General features: G+C 44.8%; 2 protein-coding genes across 7 annotated transcripts in view; one reads left to right on the top strand and one right to left on the bottom strand.

Annotated features, from left to right (window-relative positions):
• Positions 1-597: 597 nt before the first annotated feature.
• Positions 598-16,496, bottom strand: NIPAL3 (NIPA like domain containing 3). Of its 5 annotated transcripts, none has more exons than XM_050932242.1 (12): positions 16,401-16,496; positions 14,426-14,843; positions 12,216-12,284; positions 11,931-12,102; positions 11,785-11,844; positions 9,574-9,719; positions 7,897-7,993; positions 6,250-6,385; positions 5,375-5,463; positions 3,413-3,476; positions 2,032-2,126; positions 598-983 (listed from the first exon to the last, which is right to left on the bottom strand). In XM_050932242.1, the coding sequence occupies exons 2-12, from the start codon at positions 14,522-14,524 to the stop codon at positions 784-786; spliced, it is 1,227 nt and encodes a 408-aa protein (XP_050788199.1). In that variant the 5' UTR covers positions 14,525-14,843; positions 16,401-16,496; the 3' UTR covers positions 598-783. The 5 variants fall into 5 exon arrangements, with proteins under 5 accessions (XP_050788199.1, XP_050788201.1, XP_050788198.1 ...); XM_050932244.1 differs by having other exon boundaries at positions 14,426-14,733; positions 16,401-16,488; XM_050932241.1 differs by lacking the exon at positions 16,401-16,496 and adding an exon at positions 16,288-16,379.
• Positions 5,471-25,439, top strand: part of STPG1 (sperm tail PG-rich repeat containing 1) — a 34,085-nt gene continuing 14,116 nt past the window's right edge. Inside the window, exons 1-3 of one of the 2 annotated variants that reach the window (XM_050932252.1) lie at positions 5,471-6,136; positions 20,184-20,338; positions 21,623-21,726. In XM_050932252.1, coding sequence (XP_050788209.1) covers positions 20,257-20,338; positions 21,623-21,726 — 186 coding nt within the window. In that variant the 5' untranslated portion in view covers positions 5,471-6,136; positions 20,184-20,256. Of the gene's footprint in view, positions 6,137-18,841; positions 18,892-20,183; positions 20,339-21,622; positions 21,727-25,439 lie in introns of those variants that run through there. The other variant, XM_050932250.1, reaches the window with a different exon arrangement.

Below are 25,439 nucleotides of genomic sequence, written 5' to 3'. Positions count from 1 at the left end.
TTTCAGCACCATCTAATCCAGCCCGTGGCAATTTCTCTGAAATCAGAAAACTAGTGACAATCATCTGTGTCCTAAATTGATGTGCAATCTAACACAACAGTGCTACAAAAACGAACATGTAACATGCACATCTCATGCAACACTAGACATAGAGTAGCGGTTATTGAGAAATGCAACACGTTTATGGTGGGGGGCGGGGGAGGAAGGTGGATCAGATCATTTACTTCCTTATTCTACTGTTTTATACCATTCCTAACACACAACCTTCTTTTGCTTTAGTTCAGTGACATTTTAATGCCATGTTAAAGAAGTGTTCATAATAACCAATGCATTATGGTCCAACTTTCTGGAACTCCTTCATAATGGATACATGAGAAACCAAATTTTGCCTTTCAGTCCTGTTGACTTCAGTTTGTGTTGTGCCTACTGCTGGCCGAGCTGAAAAGCGACAGTCCCTGTACTTCACATAGCTTCACAGTGCCAGCTGTCTGGTCAATATCAGAGAGCCACAATACTGCCTGTCATTGCACGTTTGAAGTTAGTCCTCCTTTTAAGGTGGCTATGATTTACTGCTAGCTTAGGACAAATGCTTCCAAGTTCACAACTATACAGAGTCCTTTATTCAAATAATCCGTCCTGAAAGTTAAGTTTGAGACTAGTTTTAAACCATACGGAGTTCAGCTTTAACATACTCATTTATATTTTAATGGATCCAAAAACCAACGCGATAAATAAATAAAAGACCACACTCTTGTTGCCCGAAGTCAGCTTCTTAAAGAGCACTCACTCCTTTTTACTGTGCTCCAGCACACGGTAGGGCAGTGCAGAAACTCCTTTGGAACCATGCTCCTCTTGCACTACTGGCAGTGTGGCTGGAGTGTAGATCTCTGCCATGCTATCATTGTTCTCCAGGGCACCATAGGAAAAGGAAGCTTTGAGGTCAGGCTGAACTGCAATTCCTTTGTCGTGCACATTCTGCATGCCTGCAACAGGGGGAGGAAAGGCAGGGATTCAATGGTTAGGAAGAGAAGTCCCTTCTTCCTCTGCCCTGTTATTGACAAATTATACAATTTCAGGGCTAGCAATATGCCCTATCAGTTGTGTGAGTGTTAAACAGAAAGACAGAAATAACCGTGGAAAATTACAGTGGCTAAGCTCCTTGTGGGCGGGTGACGGCAGTCACCTATCATTAATTTGAACATCATTTAGTCACAATCCTCTCCTTTCCCCAAAGTTTATTCTTACTTTTTTGAATTTCTGAAGCCCCTTTCATGAGAGGGGCATTGAGTGCTTGGAGCAATTAATATTCAGGACCTAAGAACTGATTACTTCATCCTGTGCAGTATAATTATGTTCATTTTTCAATAGTGGCCTGATTTTTCAGAGGTACGGTGCACCCACAACTCTCCCTGTGGTTAGGTTAGTAGGAGTTAAAAGCATACAGCATTGTGCAGCATTGCGTCCCTACCCTCTCTGCCTCATCTACTTGAGGACAGAGCTTCTCCCTAATTGGCATTTGTAAAGTGATTTATAGGTTAAAAGATCTGGTTTTTATTAAGATTGCTTCAGATTCTAGACCCGATTCTTATGGACACTAAGGCCCGATTCTTATGGACACTAAGGCCACATCACACCACTCTGGCAGGGATATACTCCATTTTAAGGTCTCTTTACCAACTAGAACAGTGTAAAGCATCCTTAGCGTAAATGAGGATCAGACCCTCTGTATTCCTTTTAAAACAATTTGACACCAAAGCTGCACTCATCATATCAACCTCATCGTGATCATTTACACTGCTGAGCTACCAAAGATGTAGACGCAACCCATCATGAAGAGGAAAGTTATGGATGCATAAACAGTTTAACAAATAAAAATAATTAGAAAAAATACCACAGCAGCCCAACAGGTTGCAACACTGAATAAAATGTTAAAATAAAATAAAATTTAGAGAGAAATCAAAACATGACTTTTTATTCTGACAATGGATGTTTAAGAGGCAGAATGGCAAAATATTGGACTTTTCTTGTTACCTGGCATAGCATCCATGGAGATGTAGGGTTCAAATGGTATGGATTTCTTCTTGTTTCTTGTGATTAAGAAGACACCTAAAAATGCAATGAGGCACCTGAAAGAGAAGGAGCGGGAAGGGGGAAGAAGAGGAGAAAAAAGGCCTAGTGAAGTGAGTGGAAAAAAAAAAGAAGTCAATAGTTGTTGCTTCTTCTGAATGTCCATCATGCACCAGAAGAACAGAACACAGAGCTGGAAGAGACAGAACCTGCAGAGCAGAGTTACAGCCCTGCTCACCAGGAAGCAGTGTCTCTTAGTTGAATAATGACTGTGTTCACATTATTGAGATCCATGCTGTGTGCAACTAGTAATCAGAACGAGTCAACCTTTCCCTTGGCAAAATGCTCAGTTATTAATTTGCAGTTATGGGAAGTGCTGAAATCTTGACAAATTACAGGGGAATGGTAACAGCCCAAAGTTTGATTCACTTTTACTAAATTCAGGATTCAACAGTATGACCTTTTAGGCATGTCTGTAGGTAAATGCACTGACAGTTGTCAGCCCTAATTTCTGCAGCATGCTAATGAGAAGAGACAAGGTTAATTAGTACTTTCAGTGAGTCTGTGTTTCTGTATTAATTTGTAAGATAGCTTAATGTGTCCCCTGCTTAGAGAGAGCTATTTTAAAAATCAACGCATTGTAACGAGACTCAGTACCAAGATAAGTAAGGAAGAGATTTACTGATCCTGTCTGCACTGTAGGAGTATCCAAGCAGTACTTGACTGGACTCCCAAAACCCTGTCCTCAGCCCAACACAGGTTCAGCATAAAATGTGGCATGGGTTCTCGGAGGACGGTCATTTATTTGGTTGTTCTAGTCTTGCTTGGAAATTAGGAGGGACACCTTTAATCCCTTACGCTAAATGTTAAAGGGGATAAAAGGTAACTGGTATCAAGATTGATGCTTCAGGGCCTAAGCTGATCTCCATCTAGGGTCAGGAAGACATTTCCCCGCATGGTATAGTTGTTGCACAAATGTGTGCACAACAGAGCTTTTATACTCTTCTGAAGCATCCACCTTGGGCCTATGTCAGAGACAAGATATGGACTTCATGGGCTATTTTACATTCTAGTAGGACAGTTTTCAGAGTCGGTTATCCTACACATCAATGGACACTAGAAGACAAAGCAGAAGTATAATGAGTCCCAAATAGGTTTCAATAAAAAATAATTCCTGCCACAGAGGACAATAAACTCCACCCCCCTTTTTTAAAAGTGTAGCCATACAGAGAAGTTTGCTAACACAGTAACCATCTGTGTAAATCAGCAAAGTTCCATTCGTTTCAATAGCACCATGTCAGTTTACACCAGCTGAGGATCTGGCCTGGTATTTTTAAAAACGTACCCTAGTGCAAACATGCATATATGGAGAACATCTTCACCAGTGAAGTCCAAGTAGAAGGTTGCTCCTGAGACAAGAGGAGATAACATGAACAGGTTTTAGCTTAAATTAGATTCCCTCCCCCATGTGACTTAGCAAGTAGAGGTACATCTTAAATCACCACTTCCTCCAGCAATCAAATCATTTTTAGAGGGGGAGGGGGAGAAATCATGAAAAAGACACCAAAATTGAAAATTGTTTTGTTTTATTTTTCCCCAAAGAAGCTTTTTTAAAAAGGAGAGGAAGTATAGGAATGACGGCTCTACACTTAAAAGTTGTATAAATGTGTCAGTTAGGGATTGGATATTTTACCAAAATAGTTATACTAGTACAACACCCTAGTGCGGATGCAATTATACTCTTTTTATGGGGCGTTATGCTGGTAGAGTTCATTCCTTTTCCTGTATGAGAATAGCTCCACTGGTATGAGTACCTTTAGACACCAGCATAACTCCATGCACACTAGGGGGTTGTATCACTTTAACTACACCAGTATCATTAAAACAATACAATTTTTATGTTTAATTGAGACCCAACCCCATTTAAAACAAAAAAAGCCACAACAACTAGGAAGTTTATTCATCTGGGGTAAATCTTTCCCTTTATGGGCAGACACAACCTTCCTTGTGAAGTTTCCTTTACACAAGTTATATTCTAGGATGGAAAATAGTGATACTCCATTTGCCACAGCCAACTATTATTTGTATTGCTATCAAACGTACTTCACAACCACCTCTAAGGCTGCTATGCCAGTGATTTGGTTGAAGTTATTAGCATTGAAGAGCAGTGCCACATAAGCAATATTGAACATATTGCCCAAGCCCTGCCCTGAATGGCAAGACAGGTTGAGAACCTCTAATGGCAACAGGGAGTGAATTCCCAACTAATTGCCTATGGCTCAATTCTGCCAAGTGATCTCTGCACCCACTGAAGTCAACAGGAGTTGAGGGGACAGATCACCATTCAGGATTGGGCTCAAAGCGTCCTGGCTCCTACTCACTTAAATTGATAATTGAAGCAAATCAAAATAACTTGCTGTGTCTGGCTGCAATACCTGTCTGGGAACCCAAGAGCAGAGAAAAATCAGGCAGAAAAACTGAGCCACAGCCATTTAGGACCTTGAATGAGACGACCACCACCTAAGTCAATATGTAGTTTACAAAGGCACTGAAGACTAAGGCCCTGTCTTCTGGGAGGGTTTTACCAGCTATATAGGGATAACCCTCATAGTTATACAAGTATAATCCTTTTGTTTGGACTCCAGCATAAAAATGGCTTTCATTTTAGCTTAAATCCCTTCCCAACTGGCATACACTAAATCAATGAAAAAAGTGCCACTCTTGTAATAAAAGTGTCCACACACGGATTATATCAATATAGCTATATGGGTATCAATTTATACTTTAGGTTATGCTGATAAAACTTTCCCATGTAGAAAAGGCCTGAAACAGGAATATGTCAGCCCGTAAGGATGGGAGCTGCAGCATCCTAAATACAATGTGAACAAGAACTTTGTCCAAAGAATCACAGCCGACTCTTCTTGAGAAAATAAAAGCACTTCTCAGTAGCATCAGTCCCACTCTACTGAGTGCTGGTGAGGTTTCACAAATAGTAGAGGAGTTTCAGCCCTGGACCTAAGCTACACATCTAGCAAGCATTCAGACTGCAAGACACCCACTCTTCTATACTTAGGACAGAGCGAGTGATCCAGTCTCAGACATAAGCACCAAATCAGTGGTCAGATCTTAAGAGAAAGTTTTTTCAACAGCCTAATGGGAGAATTTACACAAAATGAAACTGACTACAGAAAACAGCAAGAAAATGCAAGTTATCTTCCTCAGCTAGAAAAATCAGGATTTTTCTCCAAAGTCTTTTGCCCTTATTTTAAGAGAACAAGAAACCTGATAACATTGCACAAGTGTTTACCTGCTGTAATCGCTGTTGCTGTGGACAGGATGTATCCTATGCTGGCAATCTGAGATGAGTCATACAGCTGTGAGGCTTGGGTTAAAAACCTTCAATATAATGGCAAACAATGCAGGTTGATTTTTTTTTTCTTTTTTAGAAGAATTCTCAACATGTGTTTAGAAGTTGCTTCTGTAGGAGATAGTTCTTTCTCTGTTTCTTTCCACCTCTCAAAAGAATGCTCTCTAGATAAAGATTTTAGAGTCTCTTCTTCCTCATACCTTCAGTGGAGTCACTCTATCACAGCAGTTTAAAAGGAGAGTCAGACCCCAAAGGGAAATCCTGGCCCCACTGAAACCAGTAGGAATTTTCCTACGGATGTCAACGGAGCCAGATTTTTAAAAAGTTTGTATTCATGTTGCTAATACCAGGGTCAGAGGAGAGTGCTGGTAACACTTCTTTCAGTAGTGTATAGCAGACTTGGTCCATAGTGTTAGCACAGGGCTAACAGTGTTCCCACTGAAGTCAGTGTCAAAACTCTCATAAGTTTCAGTGGGAATAGAAACAGGCCCTTAACGATGAAAGCTGGCGTACAGGTACTGGCAGACCGTCAGCATCACGTTTTCATTAACATTACGGTTTCAGAGCAATGGCCACTATTCTGTTTTTAAATTACAATCTTGTACCTTTCTTTTAATTCTTAGTTCTACAGTTATTATGAAGGATGTGGTGTTTACATAGCACAGGGATGAAGAACTTCCCTCTTTCAGGACCAGCATAACAGTGAGCAATTTAATTATCTAGTCTTGTCCATATGGGTTGATTTCTAAACATTTTAACTGCATTGTACTGCACAGCTGTAAACCACAATAGGAAGAGAGACCATATCAACTCACCTTGCCTGAAATACGGCTGTTGCAACCATGCATACCAACATGATATAGAATATAGGGTAGCCAAGCTGGAGGCTTCCTTGTATTGAGACAACAATCATGCCTGCTATAGCCTTCACAGTCACTACAGTCATAGACCCTGTGAATATGTAACAAAGCTCAGTTGTAACATAGCAGCACAGATCACTAGATTATTAACTGGAATCTCTGGCCACAACAGGTGACTGCTAACAAAGCAAAAGGTGACAAGAGTCTCAGCCTTCCTTTTGCAAAGGACAGAACAGGGGAGGAGTGAGATTCCTGACCTCTATTCTCAGTTCTGCCACTGGTTCACTACGTGACTTTGGGTGAGTCACTTAACCTCTGCGTGTGGCTGCTTCCCCACCTGTAGAACGCAGGTATTTACCTGATCTCCATTAATGTTTGAACAGCGCCTTAAGATCAAACAAAAGGGACTAGAAAGGTGCAAACATGCCTTACTTCTGATGGTGTACCAGCTTTATTACTAAAACGGAGGAATTTTCTAAACACAGCTCAAGAATTAGGATAGAGAAAAGCCAATTCTGTTCCCTGTTTCTGCAAGCACAAGTCAAGGCAACTCAGAATTACGGTAGTCACCCTGTCCATGATTTGGTTGCCCTGTCAGGCCTGTAGTTATTAAGCTAGATACCACAGTGATGGATATTACATCTATAGCAAAGCTTGAGGAAGTACTGCAGCACACTGCATACTGCTTTCAAAGCACTGGATCATGGAGCTAGTTATACACCAAGTGGAATCTTCAACTCCAAACTCTTTAGCATGTCGGTGTCTCTGCCTTTCTATTATTCTGTTTACTTGGTGTTTCTTAAGACAACGCTAGGGGCGAAATCCTGGCCTTAGTGAAGTCAATGGCAAACTTCCGTCAACATCGATGGAGCCAGGATTTTGCCCCACCTCCAGAGCTTCTTCTAGATTAAACGTGGATCTGTTGACATAGTATTGTCTTGGCGCCCCAAGAAGCCATAAATACAACTGCAGTGACAGTGTCGCAGCTCTTCCTTTAAAACTATGATGGCTCATGTAACAGGTCACAGTAATCATCTTCAAGCCTCCTCCAGCACCTGGCAACTGAGCAGCTCAAAAGCAAGCAATTCACAAACATTCATGACATTAAGTTTCCCCACCATCCCTGCCTCCCATTTTACAGATGGGGAAATGGAGACGCAGAGAGGTCAAATGCCTTACAAAGGTCACATAGGGAATGAGTGTCAGAACCAGAAAGATTCCCGGACTAAAAATCCTGTATTTTAGCCACAAGATCATCCTTCCACCTCAGCTGAAGCCATAGGACACCTCCCAGTGTTTTGCATACATGAACACAACACATCGTCATTAGCAGGGTTTAGAATCTGACACATCCTCCATTTGGGGGACTAGATCCTGCCTCCATGAGGAGTGGACTGATGGGCCAGTAGGCCTTGTTCATCTCTGCTCTGAAATGCTATAGCAAGATACCAGCTTTATTTGCTTTTCATAAACATTTCTAGAGTTAATTACTGTGATTAGCGACATAAAATGCATTAATGTTCCCCACCGCCAGGAGCTCTTCATTCCAATTCACGGTATTAAACCAGTGTTAGAAAATTTTAAGCACACATTTGAACTTACCCAGCAATGCTACCAGCAGAAGAATAACTACTATGTAGTTTGCATTTTTCCTTTTGTAAAAATATAACAGCAGGCAGAACAGTATGATTTCCACAAGCTAGGAAAAAAAATAAAGAAATAAGTATTAGAAAGTGAGGGATGGGGTGGGAAATCCTTTTTCTTGCCGTGTATGCGGCTTTGATGCTCATGTCGGCAATGGTAATAAGACCTAGCTCCTTTCACCATTAGAGCTCAAAGCTTTACAAAGGAGGTCAGTATCATTTTCCCCATTTTACAGGTAGGGAAACAAGAGATAGAGGAAGTGACTTGCCCAAGGTCACCAAGGCAGGCCCATGTCAGAGTTTGGAATAGCACCCAGGTCTCCGGAGTCGCAGTCCTGTGTGCTGCCCACTAGGCCACACTGCTTCCCATAAGCCTTGTAATACTATAGCTTTATTTGATGCCACAGAACTGCCTAGTCCCATGAAACTTGATAAATGGAAATGACACTGTGCACATCTTCTCATCTTGTGGTACTGCTAACATCCATCAAAGCTGAGGCAGGATCTAGTAAGACCATAGGTCAAATCATCCCTGATCTGAATGGATGAGATCTTCAGTGACTTTTGAAGAAGAGTGGAGTGGGATTTTCTAGGGGGATGCTGCGTTCCTTAAAATAAAACAAACAAAACGAACAGGCCAAATATTGCCAATTGTGCACCCAGGTCACTGTTCTCATTCAGCTTTTCCTAAAGCGATTCCTGCATGAGGACCCAACTCACCACCCATTAAAGTCAATAGGACTCTTTCAATAGCCGTCAAGTGGGACTTGGATGGGGTCCTAATTATGAGAACATGAGGTTTTTTGCCCTTCTGGTAAAAGTACAGATCTGAGTCACAGTACATGGGCATCTTAGGCACAGTTGATGCCAATCTGCAGTCTGTTACCAGGGGTTAACAGTGGCAGGTTGGGGAGGGGGTGGAGTATTTTGAATAGGCTTGAATCCTGGCACAATAATTCAGAGAGGGAAGGGAAGCTGAAGACCAATCTGTTCTAGAAAACACTCTCTGCTTTAGATTGTGCATACAGACGCATGCTCCGAGCTAGGGAGACAATTATGGGAAAAGCTTTTAGAGTCATTAACAGAGCCAAGAAAGAGCCATGAGAATGATTAAAGGATTCAAAAACCTGCCTTATGATAGATTGAACTCCTTGAGTCTATTTAACATAACCAAGAGAAGGTTCTGGGGTGATGTGATCACAGTCTATAAGTACCGACAGGGAGAATAAATATTTGATAATGGGCTCTTCGATCTAGCAGAGAAAGGTATAACATGATCCAATGGCTGGGAGTGAAGCTAGACAAATTCAGACTGGAAATAAGGCGTAAATTAACAGCAAGAGTAATTAACCTTGGAATAACTTACCAAGGGTCATGGCGGATTCCCAATCATGGACAATTTTTAAATCAAAATTGGATGTTTTTCTAAAAGATCTGTTCCAGGAATTATTCTGGGGGAAGTTCTATGGCCTGTGTTATACAGGAGGTCAGACCAGATGATTACACTGGTGCTTTCTGGCCTTGGAGTCTATGAAAATGCAGTAAGTACCTATGAAAATCCATTTTAAGTGAAAGCCCCAGACAGACAGATTTCAGAAAGCATGGAATCCATCCCATATTTTATGGGCCACCTTACCATATATAAAAGGAATGGCCAGCTGACTAAATGCTTAGTTATATTGTCTCCTGTCATCATCTCATGACTGTTGGGTCCAAATGTTATCAGCAGGTAAGTTCCAACAACCGCCAAACCACAGCCTAGGAAGGACAAAACATAGCGTCCTTTGGCAAACCAAGGAGAAGAAACAGAAGACACGTTAGTGGATTAGTACAGATGCATGGGTTACACACTGCACATGCATAGTGATCATTCTAACTACAGATCATGCTTCCCCCTGGAAATGGTTCATTCCTCCACCCTCCGTGCCCCTCTTTCAAAATATTAGAGAAAACATGCAATATATGTGCTCTGAGCTAAGAGCCAAGAGTTAACTGAAGAGATAAAGTCTTCTAAGCAAACAGGCGAGGGTGAGTGCTAGATCTTGGGCCTAGGCTACCTGGCAATGCCTCTTTAACAATGCAGTGTTCATTCTGTCAGGAAGCAGAAAGTCTAAGCCCCCCCTCCCCAGCAAATACTTGCGCATCTCTGTCGTTCCATTGAACTTCGATTGTGTTGGTGACAGACTGACAATTTCCTGAATTAGGTTTAATACTCTTTGGGGTCCAGCATGTTAAACATGCAATTGTGTATGCATTACTGTGGAATTGTATGTAACTTCACTAGGAGACTGACTAATGCACTCTAAGGTATCAGGAACTTCAAAGTTAAAAAAAAAAAAAAAGACGTGAGGTGGATTTCCTACAAAATATCTGGGAGTAAGGGGGAATGCAAACGACCCACTTCAAATCCACCTTTTTGAAGCTATGCCTGGGGAAGGAAAACCCATTGTCTATTAACTACCTGGTCCTGGAAACTCTCAATCAAAGACCCTGGAGCTGTATGAAAAGGTGAATTAAACACATGAGCGTGCTTGGCCTGAGCCAAAGCTGAGTTGCTTGAAACCACAAGGAAACCCCTTGGGTGGGGTTTGGAAGGACTGCTCCAGCCAGAGCTCACCTTGGGGTTGGGAGGACCTCTAGCAGACTTATTAGCATGTGAGCAGAGATTTTTATTGTTTTTAATAGGCTCTCTCTGTAATGCTTTTTATGTTAAGAATAAAATGGGCTTGCCTAGAAAGAGCTGTGAGGTACCTTATATTGGTGGGCAGTCAGTCTGTCAACCATCTCCACAGAGAAAATAAGCAGGCCTGCTTTGGCAGCCTGTCTCTGCTAGGAATAACACAGTGAAGGTAGGGAACTGTTCAGCCTGGAGATACCTTGGTCAGAAGGGAGAGAGACATGGGTCTCCACCCAGGAGAGGTGATGACAGAAACCTGTGAGTGGGAGCCCTTGCTGGACCAGACAAGGGGGAACACAGGCACAGTTAATCTGAACTGAGACAATATTTAAGGCAGGGGTTCTCAGACTGGGGGTTGGGAGGTTATTATGTGGGGGGTAACGAGCTGTCAGCCTCAGGGCCGGCTCTACAGTTTTCGCCGCCCCAAGCAGCGCGCCGAATTGCCGCCAGGGGGAGTCCGTGTGCCCTTAGGGCGGAAGGCGCATTTCTGCAGGGGCGGCAATTCGGCGGCAGCTTCTGTGTTTAGCTGAAGCCGCCGCGGACAGTTATACACAGAAGCTGCCGACGAATTGCCGCCACCGCGGAAACGCGCCTGCCGCCCTTAAGGCGCACGGACTGCCCCCGCCACCCGCGGCGGCAATTCAGCACACTGCTTGGGGCGGCGAAAACACAGGGACTGCCGCCCCTTGTAGGTTGCCACCCCAAGCACCAGCTTGGAATGCTGGTGCCTGGAGTCAGCCCTGGTCAGCCTCCACCCCAAACCCCCCTTTGCCTCCAGCATTTATAATGGTGTTAAATATATAAAAAGGTGTTTTTAATTTAGGGGGGGGGGCCTGCACTCAGAGGCTTGCTATGTGAAAGGGGTCACCTAGTACAAAAAGTCTGAGAATCACTGATTTAAGGGATTTTCAGGATCAAGGCCCAAGGATATGCTATCAGATTCCTCCAATAAACCCCACATCAAACTATTTCTAAGATCAGTAAGCAAGGAGGGGACCTTACAGGTTCATTTTCATCAATCAACCCAATATACGGAAAATCCATTTGTAAAAACAGCATTTTAAGAATTGGTGTCCCTTTAATAACTGTCATGCTATATACTATGAAGTAAAACTTAAGCCATATTCAAAGCAGAACTGAAGAATAAAGAATAATGGAAGTGAAACTTACTCAGGAAGTCTTTGGGTTTCCACTTTTCTTTAATGAATATAATTCCTATGATTGCGCTAGCTATTAAAAAAGACAAAAAGTTACGTGCACTGCATTTTCATGAGCAATCTTACATAAACATAGATACAAAAGTCCTTTTCTTTTACCTATAACAGACACCGCACTGAGTGGCACAATCAGTGAAAGAGGTGCAAAGGCATAGGACGAAAACACCCCCAGTTCTCCCAGCAGCAGAAAGAACAGACCACACCACCATGTCTTGGTCCTGAAATAGGCCCGGGGGTCTCTTGAACCTGCCAGCCGGATGTGGCTATACTTCTAGAAAGGAAAAAAATAAAAATAAACAAAAAAGCAGAAACTTGGGGATCCTTACTGCTTTTCATGTATAGGACACTTGGGAAGAGGGTCAATATTTGTTTCATGATACTCACCTGGAGGTTGAGTGCAATACTGATAACTAGATGACCAAATATAGCCAGTAATGCACCGATCAAGTTTTCCTGTAAAGCAAAGCAAACGTGCAGATATTAGATTTGCTCTGTGAAGCCAGTGAAAGGTTGAGGAAGGGGCAATCCTGATAGAAAGCAGATTTTTGAATACCTCTCTCAGAGTCCTGTCTCCAGATCTAGCCACTAATCCTATACGATCTTGGGCAAGTCAAGTCATTTAGCCTCTTAATGCCTCAGTTATCCCATCAGTAAGATGGGGTTAATACTTTCCTGCCTGACATGGGCGTTGAGATGCTTAGTTGAATGTTTATGGAGTTCCTTGAGATCCCCATCAGGAAGGTGATGTAGCCCTGCACCACACTCTTTTTTTCAGTAAGTGGCACACCTAAAAATCCATTTTCATGGAGGATCTGAGAATTTGGTGTTCACCAGAGTACAGATTAGGCGGGCTCTTCAGTACCTTTCTTTAATTCCAGGTTCAGCCTCTAATAAATATCCTGACTGACCTCCAACTGTCACAACAACTGGCCAGATAGGAGCTTGCAGGAAAGAGAGATTTAGAATGTGCTTTTTAAATGAATCAGTTAGTCATTCCAGAGAAAAGCACGGGGGGTGGAAACCACTCCTGACAGACTAGTGTTTACAGCCCAGCAATACCTTGAACAAGATAGAGGCAGAATTCAGAGCAACAATGAATGAAAGGATGAATCACAAAAGAGATGCACATCACGATGCTACCAGAAGAGCTTGGAGTGATTTCTCTGTATCAAGTAGGGACACTTACCCTTTGCGTTCCTCTAGCAACAGTCTAAATCTCATTAGAGCATCATTAACAGTTTTCGTTTCAAACATAGATATCCAAGGTAGAGCGGGTACTTCAGGGTGATTTTTTGGGGATAGCTGAGCCAATGTTTGTCCCCCTCTCCCCAACTATTGATATTAAAGACATTGGCATTATTTTTCCATGCACAGTCAGGCATTAAAGTAACAAATTACGTGTGTATGTGGGACAGAAAGCCCTTTGAAAAGCTGAAGGTGATTAGGGTGCAAAAGGAGTTTAATAAGCCACGAGTCTCATCAAGCCAACTTCTCCCAGAGTATCCAAGGGCATGTCTACACTGCAGTGAGACACCTGCAGCTGGCCCCTGCCGGCTGACTCAGGGCTTGGGCTAAGGAGCTAGGGACTGTGTACAGACATAGTGAGGCACAGTCTCCCTCCCATCTCACAGGGTCCTTGAGCCTGGGCTCCAGCCTGAGCTCAACTGTCTACACTGCAATTAAACAGCCCCTTACCCTGAGCCAGCTGTCATGGGCCAGTCGTGGGTTTTTAATTGCAGTGTAGACATGCCCCAAGAGAACATCCCACTGCAGACAGCAGGAGGGGAACAATATTATAACCCTACCGGATTCCAGGCTAAGAAGCTCAGCAGGTTCCGCTGGTTCATCAACCAAACCTCAATTTAGAAAGGCACGGCAGAGGCACTGCCTCTACCACACAACTCAGAGTTGCCAGCTCGGGAGGGCCAAACGTACTGAAACGTGCCCATGCCAGTTCTCTCAGCAGCACTTCGACTTGCGCGGCACCCAGATCTGCATCCTCAGCAAAGACCCTTGCACAGTGTTCAGAGTCATTCTAGCTGGGATTTTCAAAGGGGCCTTTGAGTCAGCAGCCCAAATCCCAGTCCTAACTCCATCAAGATCCTCTGAAAATTCCAGACTCAGGACCCGTTAGAGAGGAAGGCCGGGCTCCTGGTTAAAGCACTGGGTTCACTTCCCAGCTCCCCGTGTGACCTTGGGCAAGTTAGCATCTTTGGCCCAGCTCCCCAAAGTTATTTAGGCTCCTAACGTCCAGTGAAGTCAGTGAAAGTTAGGAGCCTAAATATCTTTGAGGATCTGGGCCTTTGTCCCTCAGCTCCCACTCTACAAATTGGGAGTTATAATCCTTCCTCTCTCACTTCCTTTATCTATCTCGCTGTTGGTCCTCAGGGAAGGTACTGTGCCTCACTAGGTCTAGACACAGCACCTAGCCCATGAGGGCCCCATGGCGCTGCTGTAATACAAACACACAGCACATGATCGAAGAGCTCAGCACACTCAAGACAATATTTATATTTCCAAGCCGGCCATAAATCCCAGCGCCATTCAGGTCAAGTTTTAGGCCTACTAGGCAGTGCCTTTGGTGAACATCTGACCTTGTAAGAATAGGGATCCTCATGGGGCAGTAGAGATATGGCAGCTGTTGCGAGAGGAAGTTGCTGGAGCTGCAAATCTGGGCCATTCCCTCCTTCCATTTTGGTTTATTCACGCATCTCCCTTGCGGCTTCCTCAACATCCGCAACCGCTCTTTAGAGAAGAGACCTGGGCATGGCCAGTGCCTCCTGGCCCATTACTTTACACCACTTCTCCTTTTCCATCTTGCTCCCCTGAGCTAAAGAATGGGCTGGTCAGTGGAATCCGAGCATCCTCACAATTGCTGTTCTGCTGCTGTCTCCTTTTTTCCCTGCATGACAAAGCAGGGACAATCCAGTCACTCCAGGAAGAGGTGTGGATCAATCCGTATTTCCAATAGGTCACCAACACAACAGCTTATCTTTCCCGAGATTTTAGACACTAAGAAAGATTTAAAAAATAAAAGGTAAAATCAATGAACACTCACCACAAAACTTGCCACCTGAGAGCAGTGTATTTATAGCGACGTACGCACACAAGTGTTGGGGAGCCAGGTGGATGGGATGAGAAATTCTGGCCAAGTACACCAGACAAACCTTTAGTCTTATAAGAAATTCCCCAGAATCAAACTGACATTCATACATATCAGACGGGACCTCAGTGTTTAAGGTTTTTCCTCAAGACATCCACACAGCACCAATTGCATAGAACTCAGTTTCTCTGAGCCGATACTTAAACTGCATGTTGTCCTGAAGGCAAATGTTCCTTTGGGTGGTATTAAATGTCAGGCCATCCCATTTGGAGAACTGGAGTCAAAAAGCTCTGTCCTCCAAGTCCTGTTTTATGCTCCTTTAGTTCCTGGTGTCCTTGTGTTATACACTCAGGAGACACAACATCACAGGTCCTTCCACCACCACCCAACAGAGATAATAGTGCCGCTTTTCATTTGCTCTAACCAGGGGGTCCGAGTCTGCTCCCATTTTACGGAATGGCAATGCTCCCATTGACTTCCGTGGGAGCAGGATCGGGCCCTTAGAGACTTCAAGCTCTGGGGCCAAGCCCCACTCTAGCTGTGTGGGAAGTACCATGCACACCCGAAGAACCTAGCAGTAGCGAGCACTTTGATAAGCGCCTTTCACTGGAGAATGTCAAAGCACTTTAGAAATACCCAGGAACGGAGACTCAAAGTGGTCCCTTATTATAGCCGGGGAGGCTAAGGCACAGAGCAGTTTAAGGGCCTGATTTTCAGAGCTGCTGAGCACCCACAGCTCCCAGTGAAACCACATGATCCTGAAGCCACTATGGGCTATGGATGATAAGCACCCCCCAAAACTCAGACCCTAAGTGAGTTGCCCAAGGTCACAGAACAATTAAGAGGCAAAGATGGAACTAGGATCAGGTAGTTCCACTGCTCAGTCTCATGCTTGGCTACAAACCACAATCTCTTTCCAAGCCTCAGGCCTATCTATAAAGGATTTGCCCGGCCCACCCCCAGTGATAGCGGTTAAAACAAATGCAGTTCACACGCCCAGCGGAGGAAGAAGGGAGCCACCGAGCAAATCAGCTGTCTCGGGCTGCAGAGGGAAAAGCAAGATTTTATTTCTGAATGACCATCCAAGCACAATCCAAATCCAGAGCTTTGCTACACCAACAAAAAGGTTCTTCCGTCTCACTTCCTGGTTTAGGCAATCCACCTTGCCCTGTATGGGCCACTTCTGAGCCTAAAGACAACACAGCTGGCTTTTCAGAGTAATGCCCAGCAGGAACACACCACAAGCAAACACAAAATACATTCCCAACCCGACAGAAAACACGAATCAGGCCCGAAATTACAGATCATTCATGAACTTTCTATTGCCCACGCCAAGCCATGGATATCACTCACCCAAGCTGATTTCAAACACACTCGTCTGGCTTTCCGCTTAGGCTCAGCAGGGATACTGCTGATACTCTGCACCCAGGGATATGGAGTTACACAAATTGCTTTTAATTTCTCACCCAACTTAGGGCTTCCAGTCTGCTGCAGTGTTTTGCTCTTCTCAAGATACTGCGATTTGATGCTAGCCCTGCCAGTCAGCTGGGAGGCTCATGTAGGATTGAGATTACTGGCTGCTAGGCAGGGGGTTAAAGGCAGACCCAGCCTATTGGTTGGGAATGGTAAAGCTTGTTTGAAGTGCAAGATACTAAAGAGAGAGAGAATGAAAGCAGAGGCCAGGAGCTGTGTTTTCAAACCATTTAGTGGGGTGGCCTCTAGTGGTCACAATTTTGTATTTGCACGGAAAGCAGCAGACTAAATGGGCTGTTATGGCCCAAATGTGCAAGATGCTGAGTACCCTCATCTCCAGTTCATTGCACTCAGAGGGGAGGACCCTGGCTTGAGGCTCTCAGAATACATGTTATGGCCCAAATGTGCAAGATTGTGAGAGATGCTGAGTACCCTCATCTCCTGTTCATTTCACTCAGAGGGGAGGACCCTGGCTTGAGGCTCTTTCTCAGAATACATGCAGTTTTCTTTGTTAGAGGCCCGATCCTGTGAGATGACAAGCACAAACAAACCCCAATGAAATCATTGGGAGTTACAGGCACTTAGCATCTCTCCAATGCAGCCCAAGATGCACTAGTTAAATGCCTGTGCTTTGGATTCAGCCTCCTAGAGCCAGCCTGCTGCACCAGTGAAGAGGATTATGTTGTCAGTGCATTGACTACCATACTAAAACAATAATCCTAGTAATCGTTAATGCTTGTTAACTGATCCGATGATCAAAGGGGTCTTAAGTGTCCTGATTATATCAATGTTACACACGATGGGGCAGATTTCCAAAATAACTCACTACCCACTTAAGCACTTTCATCAGGGTCAGATTTTTTTTAACATGGCACCTTGGCAGCTGCTGGGTGCTGGTGAGCACTTTAAAAAAAATCTGACTCTTATTTAGGTGCCTAAATGGGAGATGAGCAATTCTGACTACAGATGTGGATGCTGAGCTTTTAGTTATATCACAGTAGCCCCTAGAGGTTCTAAGATCAGGCCCATTGTTGTAGAAATACATAGCAAGAGGCAGAGAGCTTACAGTCTGAAGACCCAAGGAGGGAGAAAAAGAATATCAAGATAAAATGACTTTTCCAAAGGATACACAACAGGTATCAAACTCAGGTTTCCTGATTGCTAGGGCAGCATCTAGCCACTGGGCCAACTGACTCTGAGGGCTTTTAAAAATCTGGCCCAGGAGCCTGCACAATTGCAGCTAGTGGATGTCATGCCATTAGGGTGATTAGATAGCAAGTGCGAAAAATTGGGGCCAATTGGGAGGTAATAGGTGCCTATATAAAAAAAAGCCCCAAATATTAGGACTGTTCCTATAAAATCAGGACATCTGGTCACCCTACACACCATTGACCTCAACAGGAGCAGACTCAGCCCCTCTCGGCCAACATAAAACCTTGTTAACATTTAGAGCAGGGGTAGGCAAACTTTTTGGCCCAAGGGCCACATCAGCATTGCAGCTGTATGGAGGGCCAGGTAGGGAAGCCTGTGCCTCCCCAAACAGCCTGGCCCCCACCCCCTATCCGCCCCGACTGCCCCCCTCAGAACTCTGGACCCATCGAACACCTCCCCCACCCCCGCTCCTTGTCCACTGACCACCCCCTCCCAGGATCCCTGCCCCTAACCGCTCCCTGGGACCCCACTCTCTATCCAACCCACTGCTCCCTGTCCCCTGACTGCCCTGACCCCTATCCACACCCCTGCCCCCTGACAGCACCCCCCAGGATTCCCACACCTATCCAACCCACCCTGTTTCCCATCCCAACTGCCCCTCCAGAACCTCCATCCCATCCAACCACCCCCTGTCCTGACTGCCCCCCCAGGATCTCCTGCCCCTTATCCAACCCCCACCCCCTTATCATGCCCCGCAGAGCAGCAAGAGCTCGCAGCCCCGCCACCCAGCTGGAGCCAGCCATGCCATCCGCGCTGCCCGGCAGGAGTGGCGGTCCAGAGCTCTGGCGGCGCGGCGCGCTACAGCTGTCAGGGAAGGGCCGGGGACTCAAGGGCCTGGCAGGACGCACCCGTGGCCCATCGTAGTTTGCCCCCCTCTGCTTTAGATTGATCAGTCTGCAGAATTGTCTGAAATCACCCGGAGTGGGCTTGGCCGGGCTTTGCCTGACAAGTTGTGTTTCTATCTCAATGAAGAGCAGGCAGCAGACAGAGGGGCTGCTCCACTCTTCCCTGCGGTCCCTTTGTACCAGGGCCTGCGGGGGTGAGCTCAGCTGCCTTAAGACCCATGTGCAGCAGCGGAAGTGATGGTACAGGACCATCTTAACTAGGGGAACAAACCAGATGCCATTTTGAAAGCCTTTCTGTGATTGGACGAGCATGTAAAGCGCCAAAGTAACAAGCAAAATGATTGGAAAATAGCTGGTTCTGCTGTTGTCTAGGCAACCAAGTGTAAACTTTCTCAGAGTCCTTCTCTAAAGCAGCCCTGGCAGCCAGGTAGGCAGGGATGGCACCGCAGGGGTGGTAGGGCCCATCATGCAATGCTGCTTCTTCCTTGACCCGAGACCAGGGTCCCAGCATGCAGTGCTTCCCCTCCTCTGCCTTAGCAGAGACAAGAGTCCCATCATGCAATGCTTCCCGTGCTGTGGCTTAGCAGAGACAAGAGTCCCATCATGCAATGCTTCTTCTCCCTTGACCCAACAGAGACCAGGGTCCCAGCATGCAATGCTTCCTGTCCTCTGGCTTAGCAGAGACAAGAGTCCCAGCAGGCACTGCATCCTCTTCCTTGACCCAACAGAGACCAGGGTCCCAGCATGCAGTGCTTCTCCTCCTCTGGCTTAGCAGAGACAATAGTCCCAGCATGCAATGCTTCCCCTCCTCTGGCTTAGCAGAGACAATAGTCCCAGCATGCAGTGCTTCTCCTCCTCTGGCTTAGCAGAGACAATAGTCCCAGCATGCAATGCTTCCCCTCCTCTGGCTTAGCAGAGACAATAGTCCCAGCATGCAGTGCTTCTCCTCCTCTGGCTTAGCAGGACAAGCGTCCCAGCATGCAATGCTTCCTCGCCTCTGGCTTAGCAGAGATGAGAGTCCTAGCACAGTGGTTCTCAACCCGTGATCCGGGGCTCACCTGTCTAAGGGGTCCATGAAAGACTTAGACTGGAAACTGAATAGAATTCAACTATATAGACAGACAATAGATTTCCAAAGAGATCTGCACCTCCATTTGAAATTTTGTAGGAGGTCCGCAAATGAAAAAATGTTGAGAACCAGTCCTGGCGTGCAACACTTCCTCTCACCTGACCTAGCAGATGCTCTTACAACTAAACACAGTACCTGAGCTTCACACTCCTCCTCCAGCGTTATCTTTAAAATAACCTTAAAAACAGAGGGCCAATGTGCACCTTTAAAAATTAAAAATTCCCAGAGCTTTTCTCATAATAACAGGGCTTTGCCTCAATCTTTCCTGGTCAAATCCTTTCCCTCCCTCTCAGCTGTGAAGCTGGATTGGCATCATGTCACCCCAGCCCAAAGGTGGTAGAATGGTTTATATTTATGTGCAGGGCCTGCACCTGCAGCCTTCATTCACCCCCGCAGTCCCCCTGAGGTCAGGATTGCAGGGATTCGGGGAATTCTTGGTGACAGATTCTCTATGAATGTAAAATACGATAATAATCATAATCTGAACAGGAAGTTCCCTTGTTTATTAAATCTTTGCCATTCCAGCCTTGTTTAGAAATTCTGGCAAGTTTTTTTTTCTTCTAAATTCATATACATTTTGATATTTCCAGTTGATGTTTTAGAAACAAAATGGTGACCCTGAGAAGAAGAGTATTTCCAGCCAGTGGCCAGTAGTTGCGTAACATGGCTGCCTGCTTTGAGACCTTTTCTGTAGCTACTAGTACCAAAGGAACAGATGCTGTGCAGATCGGGAAAGCGTCAAGAGGTACAGTATGTGAATCGGATAATAAGCACTTTGCCGTTGAGAAGGGGAAAAAATAGCCACAAATGTTGTTTTTTGAAACTGCAGCATCAGTGAAGCTCATCAATAGGAAGTGAGATCCTGAACAATTTATATCCACAGCCAGTTCCAGTCATTTCACAATCCACTTCAGAATTGCTCTCCTTGGGCTATTTAAACCAGTGCAAGGTGAACATAAAATGACACCACTTCAGAATCTTCCACTGTGCAACTGTGTAAATGGTGACACGAAGTGCAGGGCAGTGGACAGTCATGCCCCTTGCTTGCAAAACTTGCCACCTCTCCCTCCACACACCCTCACTACTGTTGGTTTGAGAGCATTCTCCCCTCTGCAGTTGCTCTAGAATAGACCTCCTGTATCTCTTCCCTTCTTTGCTCTTCCCTTTAATTTCAAAGATCATCTTAAAACACTTCCTCCCTTGTCAGCAGCATGGCTGTATTTACACTGAGCTTCTCACTGCTGCTCTGCTCTTGGTTCAGCTCCACTATAGGCTGCAGCAGAGGGAGCTCTAGAGTAGACAAGATGCTGGCGGTTTTACCACCTCAGCTAGCATTTTACTCAGATGGCACAGTGGTAAAAACACAGCAGCTGCTGGCTCCTGCCTCCTCTAGACCTCCCAGCTGGGCTACCAAAGTAGGAACTGGTGGGAAATGTCAAGAAAATCTCAGTGTAGACAAGGCCTTTGAGCCCAGTCCTGCACAGCACAGAGACTCAGATCCTCAGTAGTATTTAGGTGCCTAACTCCTGTTGAAATCAATGGGAGTTAGGTAACTAAATACCTTGGAGGATCTGGGCTTGAGTGTCTCCTGGGAGGTTCTGAGTAACCTAAACTGTCATTGTGCTCAATAGGAGCTGAGGGTGCACAGCATCTTCCAGAAGGCGCTCAGCTTTTTGCAGGATCAGGCCCATGAGATGGGCTGCTAAAATGCCCCACTTCAGGCTGTCTCAGCAAAGGTCTAAATAAGGAGATGTGGCAAAAGTGATTTAGCAGCACTGAGTGAGCCCTGCAGCTCTTCATGGACACTGCAGCACCTTTAAAGTACTGCAGCGATCGTTTTTTCTTTACTTCTTAAATAAAACAGGGAAATTCAATGCAAAAACAAATGATTTCTTGACCTGAGGATTGCATTAATGATAGATTTGCATTTCATTTCTGTTTCCAATTTAAAATGAAATCTGGTGCTACAGTTACATATTTCCTGTATCTCCACATTCAGGATCTTGTTTTTATTGGCTTTACCTTTTAGGTTACAAGGTCTCCTCCATTCCTTATAAATACCAGACAAGAATGATCCCAAACTCAGAAAAAAAGGGATTTAATTCTCAAGCGAAGAGGTTTCAGTATAACCAGGTAGGTAGAAATATTTTGAGATTTATGACCTTTGCTGTAAATCTTATGTTCGTGTTATCTCTTGGTGATCCTGTTTATAATAAGTTTGGTTAAGTTGAACTGGACACACAGCATGTATACAAGTTTTAAATAGGATTCCATGGATCAGGCTTTGGGGGAAAAAAACCCACTAACAGCAATGCAAAACAGAAGTGTTATTAAAAATCAGCTAGGAAAATGCTGAAGTAGTTTGATGAAAAAGAGTCAGGTGACCTTGCTGATAAAGAACTGCATGAAACCACATTTTTAAACACTCAAGAGCCTGATTTGCCCCTGAGTTACGCTGTACAATACCAGTGGAGCTACCACTGAATTTCGATAGGATTTAGGTACCTAATTCTCTTAGGCTCCTTTGAAAAATAGCTTTTGTGCTTTTTTTTTTCCTCCTCTCCATTCCAGCCTCCCTATCTTCGGTGCTAAGTGTGAAGGATACTGTGTCTCATCACTGAATTGAATTGCCAGTTTGTTTTCCAACCTAAATATTATTTACACCTAGTCTCTTATTGATTCTAATACTGCCAGACCACCAGAGACCCCCATTCTACTCTCATTTACAGCACTACCAATCAGGAATGATTCCACTGAAGTGAATGGAGTGAATGAAGTGCAGATTTACACTGGTGTAAATGCATGCAGAATATGACCCAACTTTTTAGGACTTCTTTCTTTAATCCTGAGCTCTTTGTGGATAAACACCCTAATACTGACTAAAGACTATGATGTCTACTCCTCTTTGGCCAGAAGGGGGAAGCAGTAAGATACTGTAAAACTGTACAAGTCAACCAGACAGCTACATGAATTCATTTTCTCTAGCCAATACAGATGACCCATCCTCTGTGTGCAAGGGGCCTGTTGGGGCCCAGCTTCCTAACTACTTCCTCTTCTGATGAGAGGAGGAGTCTCCATGCCTCCTGCAGAAAGTTCCCTGCTCTCCATCTGGTGAATAACACTGCTATGGCTCCTTAGAATGCCATGAAAATTAAGTCAGTTGAGGATTTCTGTAGCTTCGTGAACCCTTTTCCAAGTGGGTAGATCAGAGAGTTATTTGGTATCTTCTCTTTTTCTTATTCTGCCTTTGATCTCTTCCTTCTTGCTTGTCTCTCCCATCTCAGCGATATCAAGAGCACATTATCTCAGGCCTGAATAATAATAATAACCATTGACATCAAGGACCAAAGATGAGGGGAAATGATCAAGGTGGAGACGTTGCTTAACTACCTCTTGCAGGCGCCGTCTGTCTGGTCAGTTTCCAAGAGTTCCAGATGACCTAATGCAAAGTTCTGAAAGTTTTAAGGTAGTTCCACAAAACACTCCCTTCTACTCCAAGCATTTCCTGCCAGAAGGATGGAGCAGCAAGTGGGTCAAAACACAAGCGACACAAGACCTTAGTAGACTTTTGCTTAAGCGTTATCCCTAGGGAAAGGTTACTGCATCAAATACTAGCTCTTTCTAGGGCTGCTTTCTGAGCTTCTCCTTCCAAACGCGCCTGATCATGTCTCCACAGAACTTCAGCACTACACACTATAGAGTACATTAACACATAGCTACAGGTACAGGGATTCACTCCCCACTAGAACTTTTATGTATATTATTGGGTGTTGTATGCAAAATATTTCTGATCAACTAATACCGTGACCTAGTGGTCTTCCATACTCCCCAATAGAATATGATCTCAAGGAGGAAGAAGGGCCTAATGGTATGTAATCAGCTTGGGGGAGTAGGGGGTAGATTTTCAAAGGCACAAAAAGCAATTAGGTGCCTAAGTCCCTATATATCTTCCATCCAGGAAGCATTAGTCATGTAGCGACCTATTGAAGTCTAGTGTAAGTAGGGACAACTCTATTGAAATCAATGGAGCTGCACCACTTACATCCATCCTCAGTGCATCCTATAGTTTCCGTCTACAAAGAAAAGTTTGACGAATGTTTACATGGCCATTCACACTGTAACTCCCATGCCCTTGTTTACAAGGAAGGCAGAGTCTTGTGGAACTATACATGGAAAAAATAAGAACTAAAGACTCAGGGCCTGATTCCCATTTTGTGACACCAGTTTTATACTTGTATTATTAGCATTATGGTAGTGCCAAGTGAGATCAGGGTCCCATTGTGGTAGGTACTGGATGTAGAAGTGGTAAGAAGCAGTCCCACCCCAATCTACATAGGGTGGGAGGGGAAATGGATGAATGGAGAGGTGAAGTAATTTGACCATGGTCACACAGCAGGTCAGCAACAGAGCCAGGAGTAGAATCGGATTCCTAGTCCAGTGCCACAGCCAGTGGACAACATTGTCACTCGTTGAACTCAATGGGGTCACACCAACATAAAACTGGAGTAATAGAGAGGTGAACCAGGATTCCCCCCTTATCTCCTTTAAGGAAAACGGAATGAAGCGAATACAGGATCTCTGCTGGGACTGTCAGACTGGAGTTGACCCATTGTTATGAGGATTTCCATGATGTGGATGGAAATAGTGGATGCTCCCCACTAGTAACTAGATTGTATCCACCAGCACACAGGAAGCAGCTGGCTGTCAATCAATAATGCGTTTCATTCGCTATTCTCAAGGCTCAGATTTGACCTGGTGTCCTTGCAAAGCTCTTCACAGCCAGTCCTCTCTAATCTGTCCTGCCTCTTTAAGTGCCCATTAGTATCTGAGTTCTAACTTGCCCTCCCCACATACCTCCCTGTACCATGCTGCCTAGCCTTATAGGTGAAGAGATCCTGTCAATGCTATTCCTAAACCAACCATGAGGGTTTAGGGTTAGGATCTCTAGCTCCTCAGGCCGATCAGACCTGCAGAGCTCCTGGCTGTGGCACAAGGGACCTAGATCAGGTCCCAAAATGTGATGTCATGCATGGTAGCACGTTACCACTGGAGTACCAGTCTGGCCACTTGGAGTGGTAGCCTAAGATGATGATGAGGTCATTCCTTACTTGCCTTTGCCTTATCGCCATTAATGCAAACTCTGCTTGGATGCTGGGTTTTATTATTTATATATTCCTCCTACACCCTCTCCCGCTGCCTGTGCCTCTCCCACATCTCTCCTGTCTTCTCCCTTTATCTCCTTTTCCCACTCCCAGCTTTGTACTTTCTTTCCTGTTGCCCGAGTCCTGCATGGAAGAGGTTGATATGCCTGCACTCAGGTGTAGCTCATTGCAGGATTGGGGTGTGTGGCTGGAATTGCTCCCGATGTCCTCTGCACCAACTGCCGTCTCTCTCCTGTTCAAACCCATCTCTTCTGTGTTATTCCCACACGATCTTCTCTTGTGTATAGTATATCTCTGTCTGAATCTGAGCGTACACTCCTCAGACCAGCAACCGGACAGGACAGGACCTCTTTATGTGCTTATAAAGTCTCATGTATTTGCCCAGTGCTCCATCCAAAATAGTTTCCACAGGTAATTGACAGACAAGGTCACATGATGATGATATGCGCTCCGAGGTCAGGAGTCTCAGATATTTCCATTCTTACATACCTAAATCATCTAACATTTGTGTTTACGTGAGGCTATATTTCTCTCTAGGGGTCTCATCCCATACAGTCCTGAGCCTCCACAAATCCCATTGACGTCCCTCGGATTAGAGGGAGCCCAGCACTTTACAGAAAGTGTTCAGTACTTTGCGGGATGCGGAGCCTCAAGAGCTTAAGGTGTCATCACATAGAACTAAGG

The sequence above is a fragment of the Gopherus flavomarginatus genome, chromosome 22, assembly GCF_025201925.1.
Source record: "Gopherus flavomarginatus isolate rGopFla2 chromosome 22, rGopFla2.mat.asm, whole genome shotgun sequence".
NCBI lineage: Eukaryota > Metazoa > Chordata > Testudines > Testudinidae > Gopherus > Gopherus flavomarginatus.
Note: the sequence above shows the minus strand (reverse complement) of the source record. Positions and strands in the feature narration are given on the sequence as shown.

Bases quoted from the DNA above. Each gene is read 5' to 3' on its own strand.
- NIPAL3 (XM_050932242.1), bottom strand. From the start codon at position 14,524: ATGGAAGGAGGGAATGGCCCAGATTTGCAGCTCCAGCAACTTCCTCTC. The intron at 9,720-11,784 runs GTAAGTTTCACT...GGTTTGCCAAAG, and splicing joins GAAACCCAAAGACTTCCTGA to GACGCTATGTTTTGTCCTTC. The intron at 5,464-6,249 runs GTGAGTTGATAT...ATTATATTGAAG, and splicing joins ACAGCCGTATTTCAGGCAAG to GTTTTTAACCCAAGCCTCAC.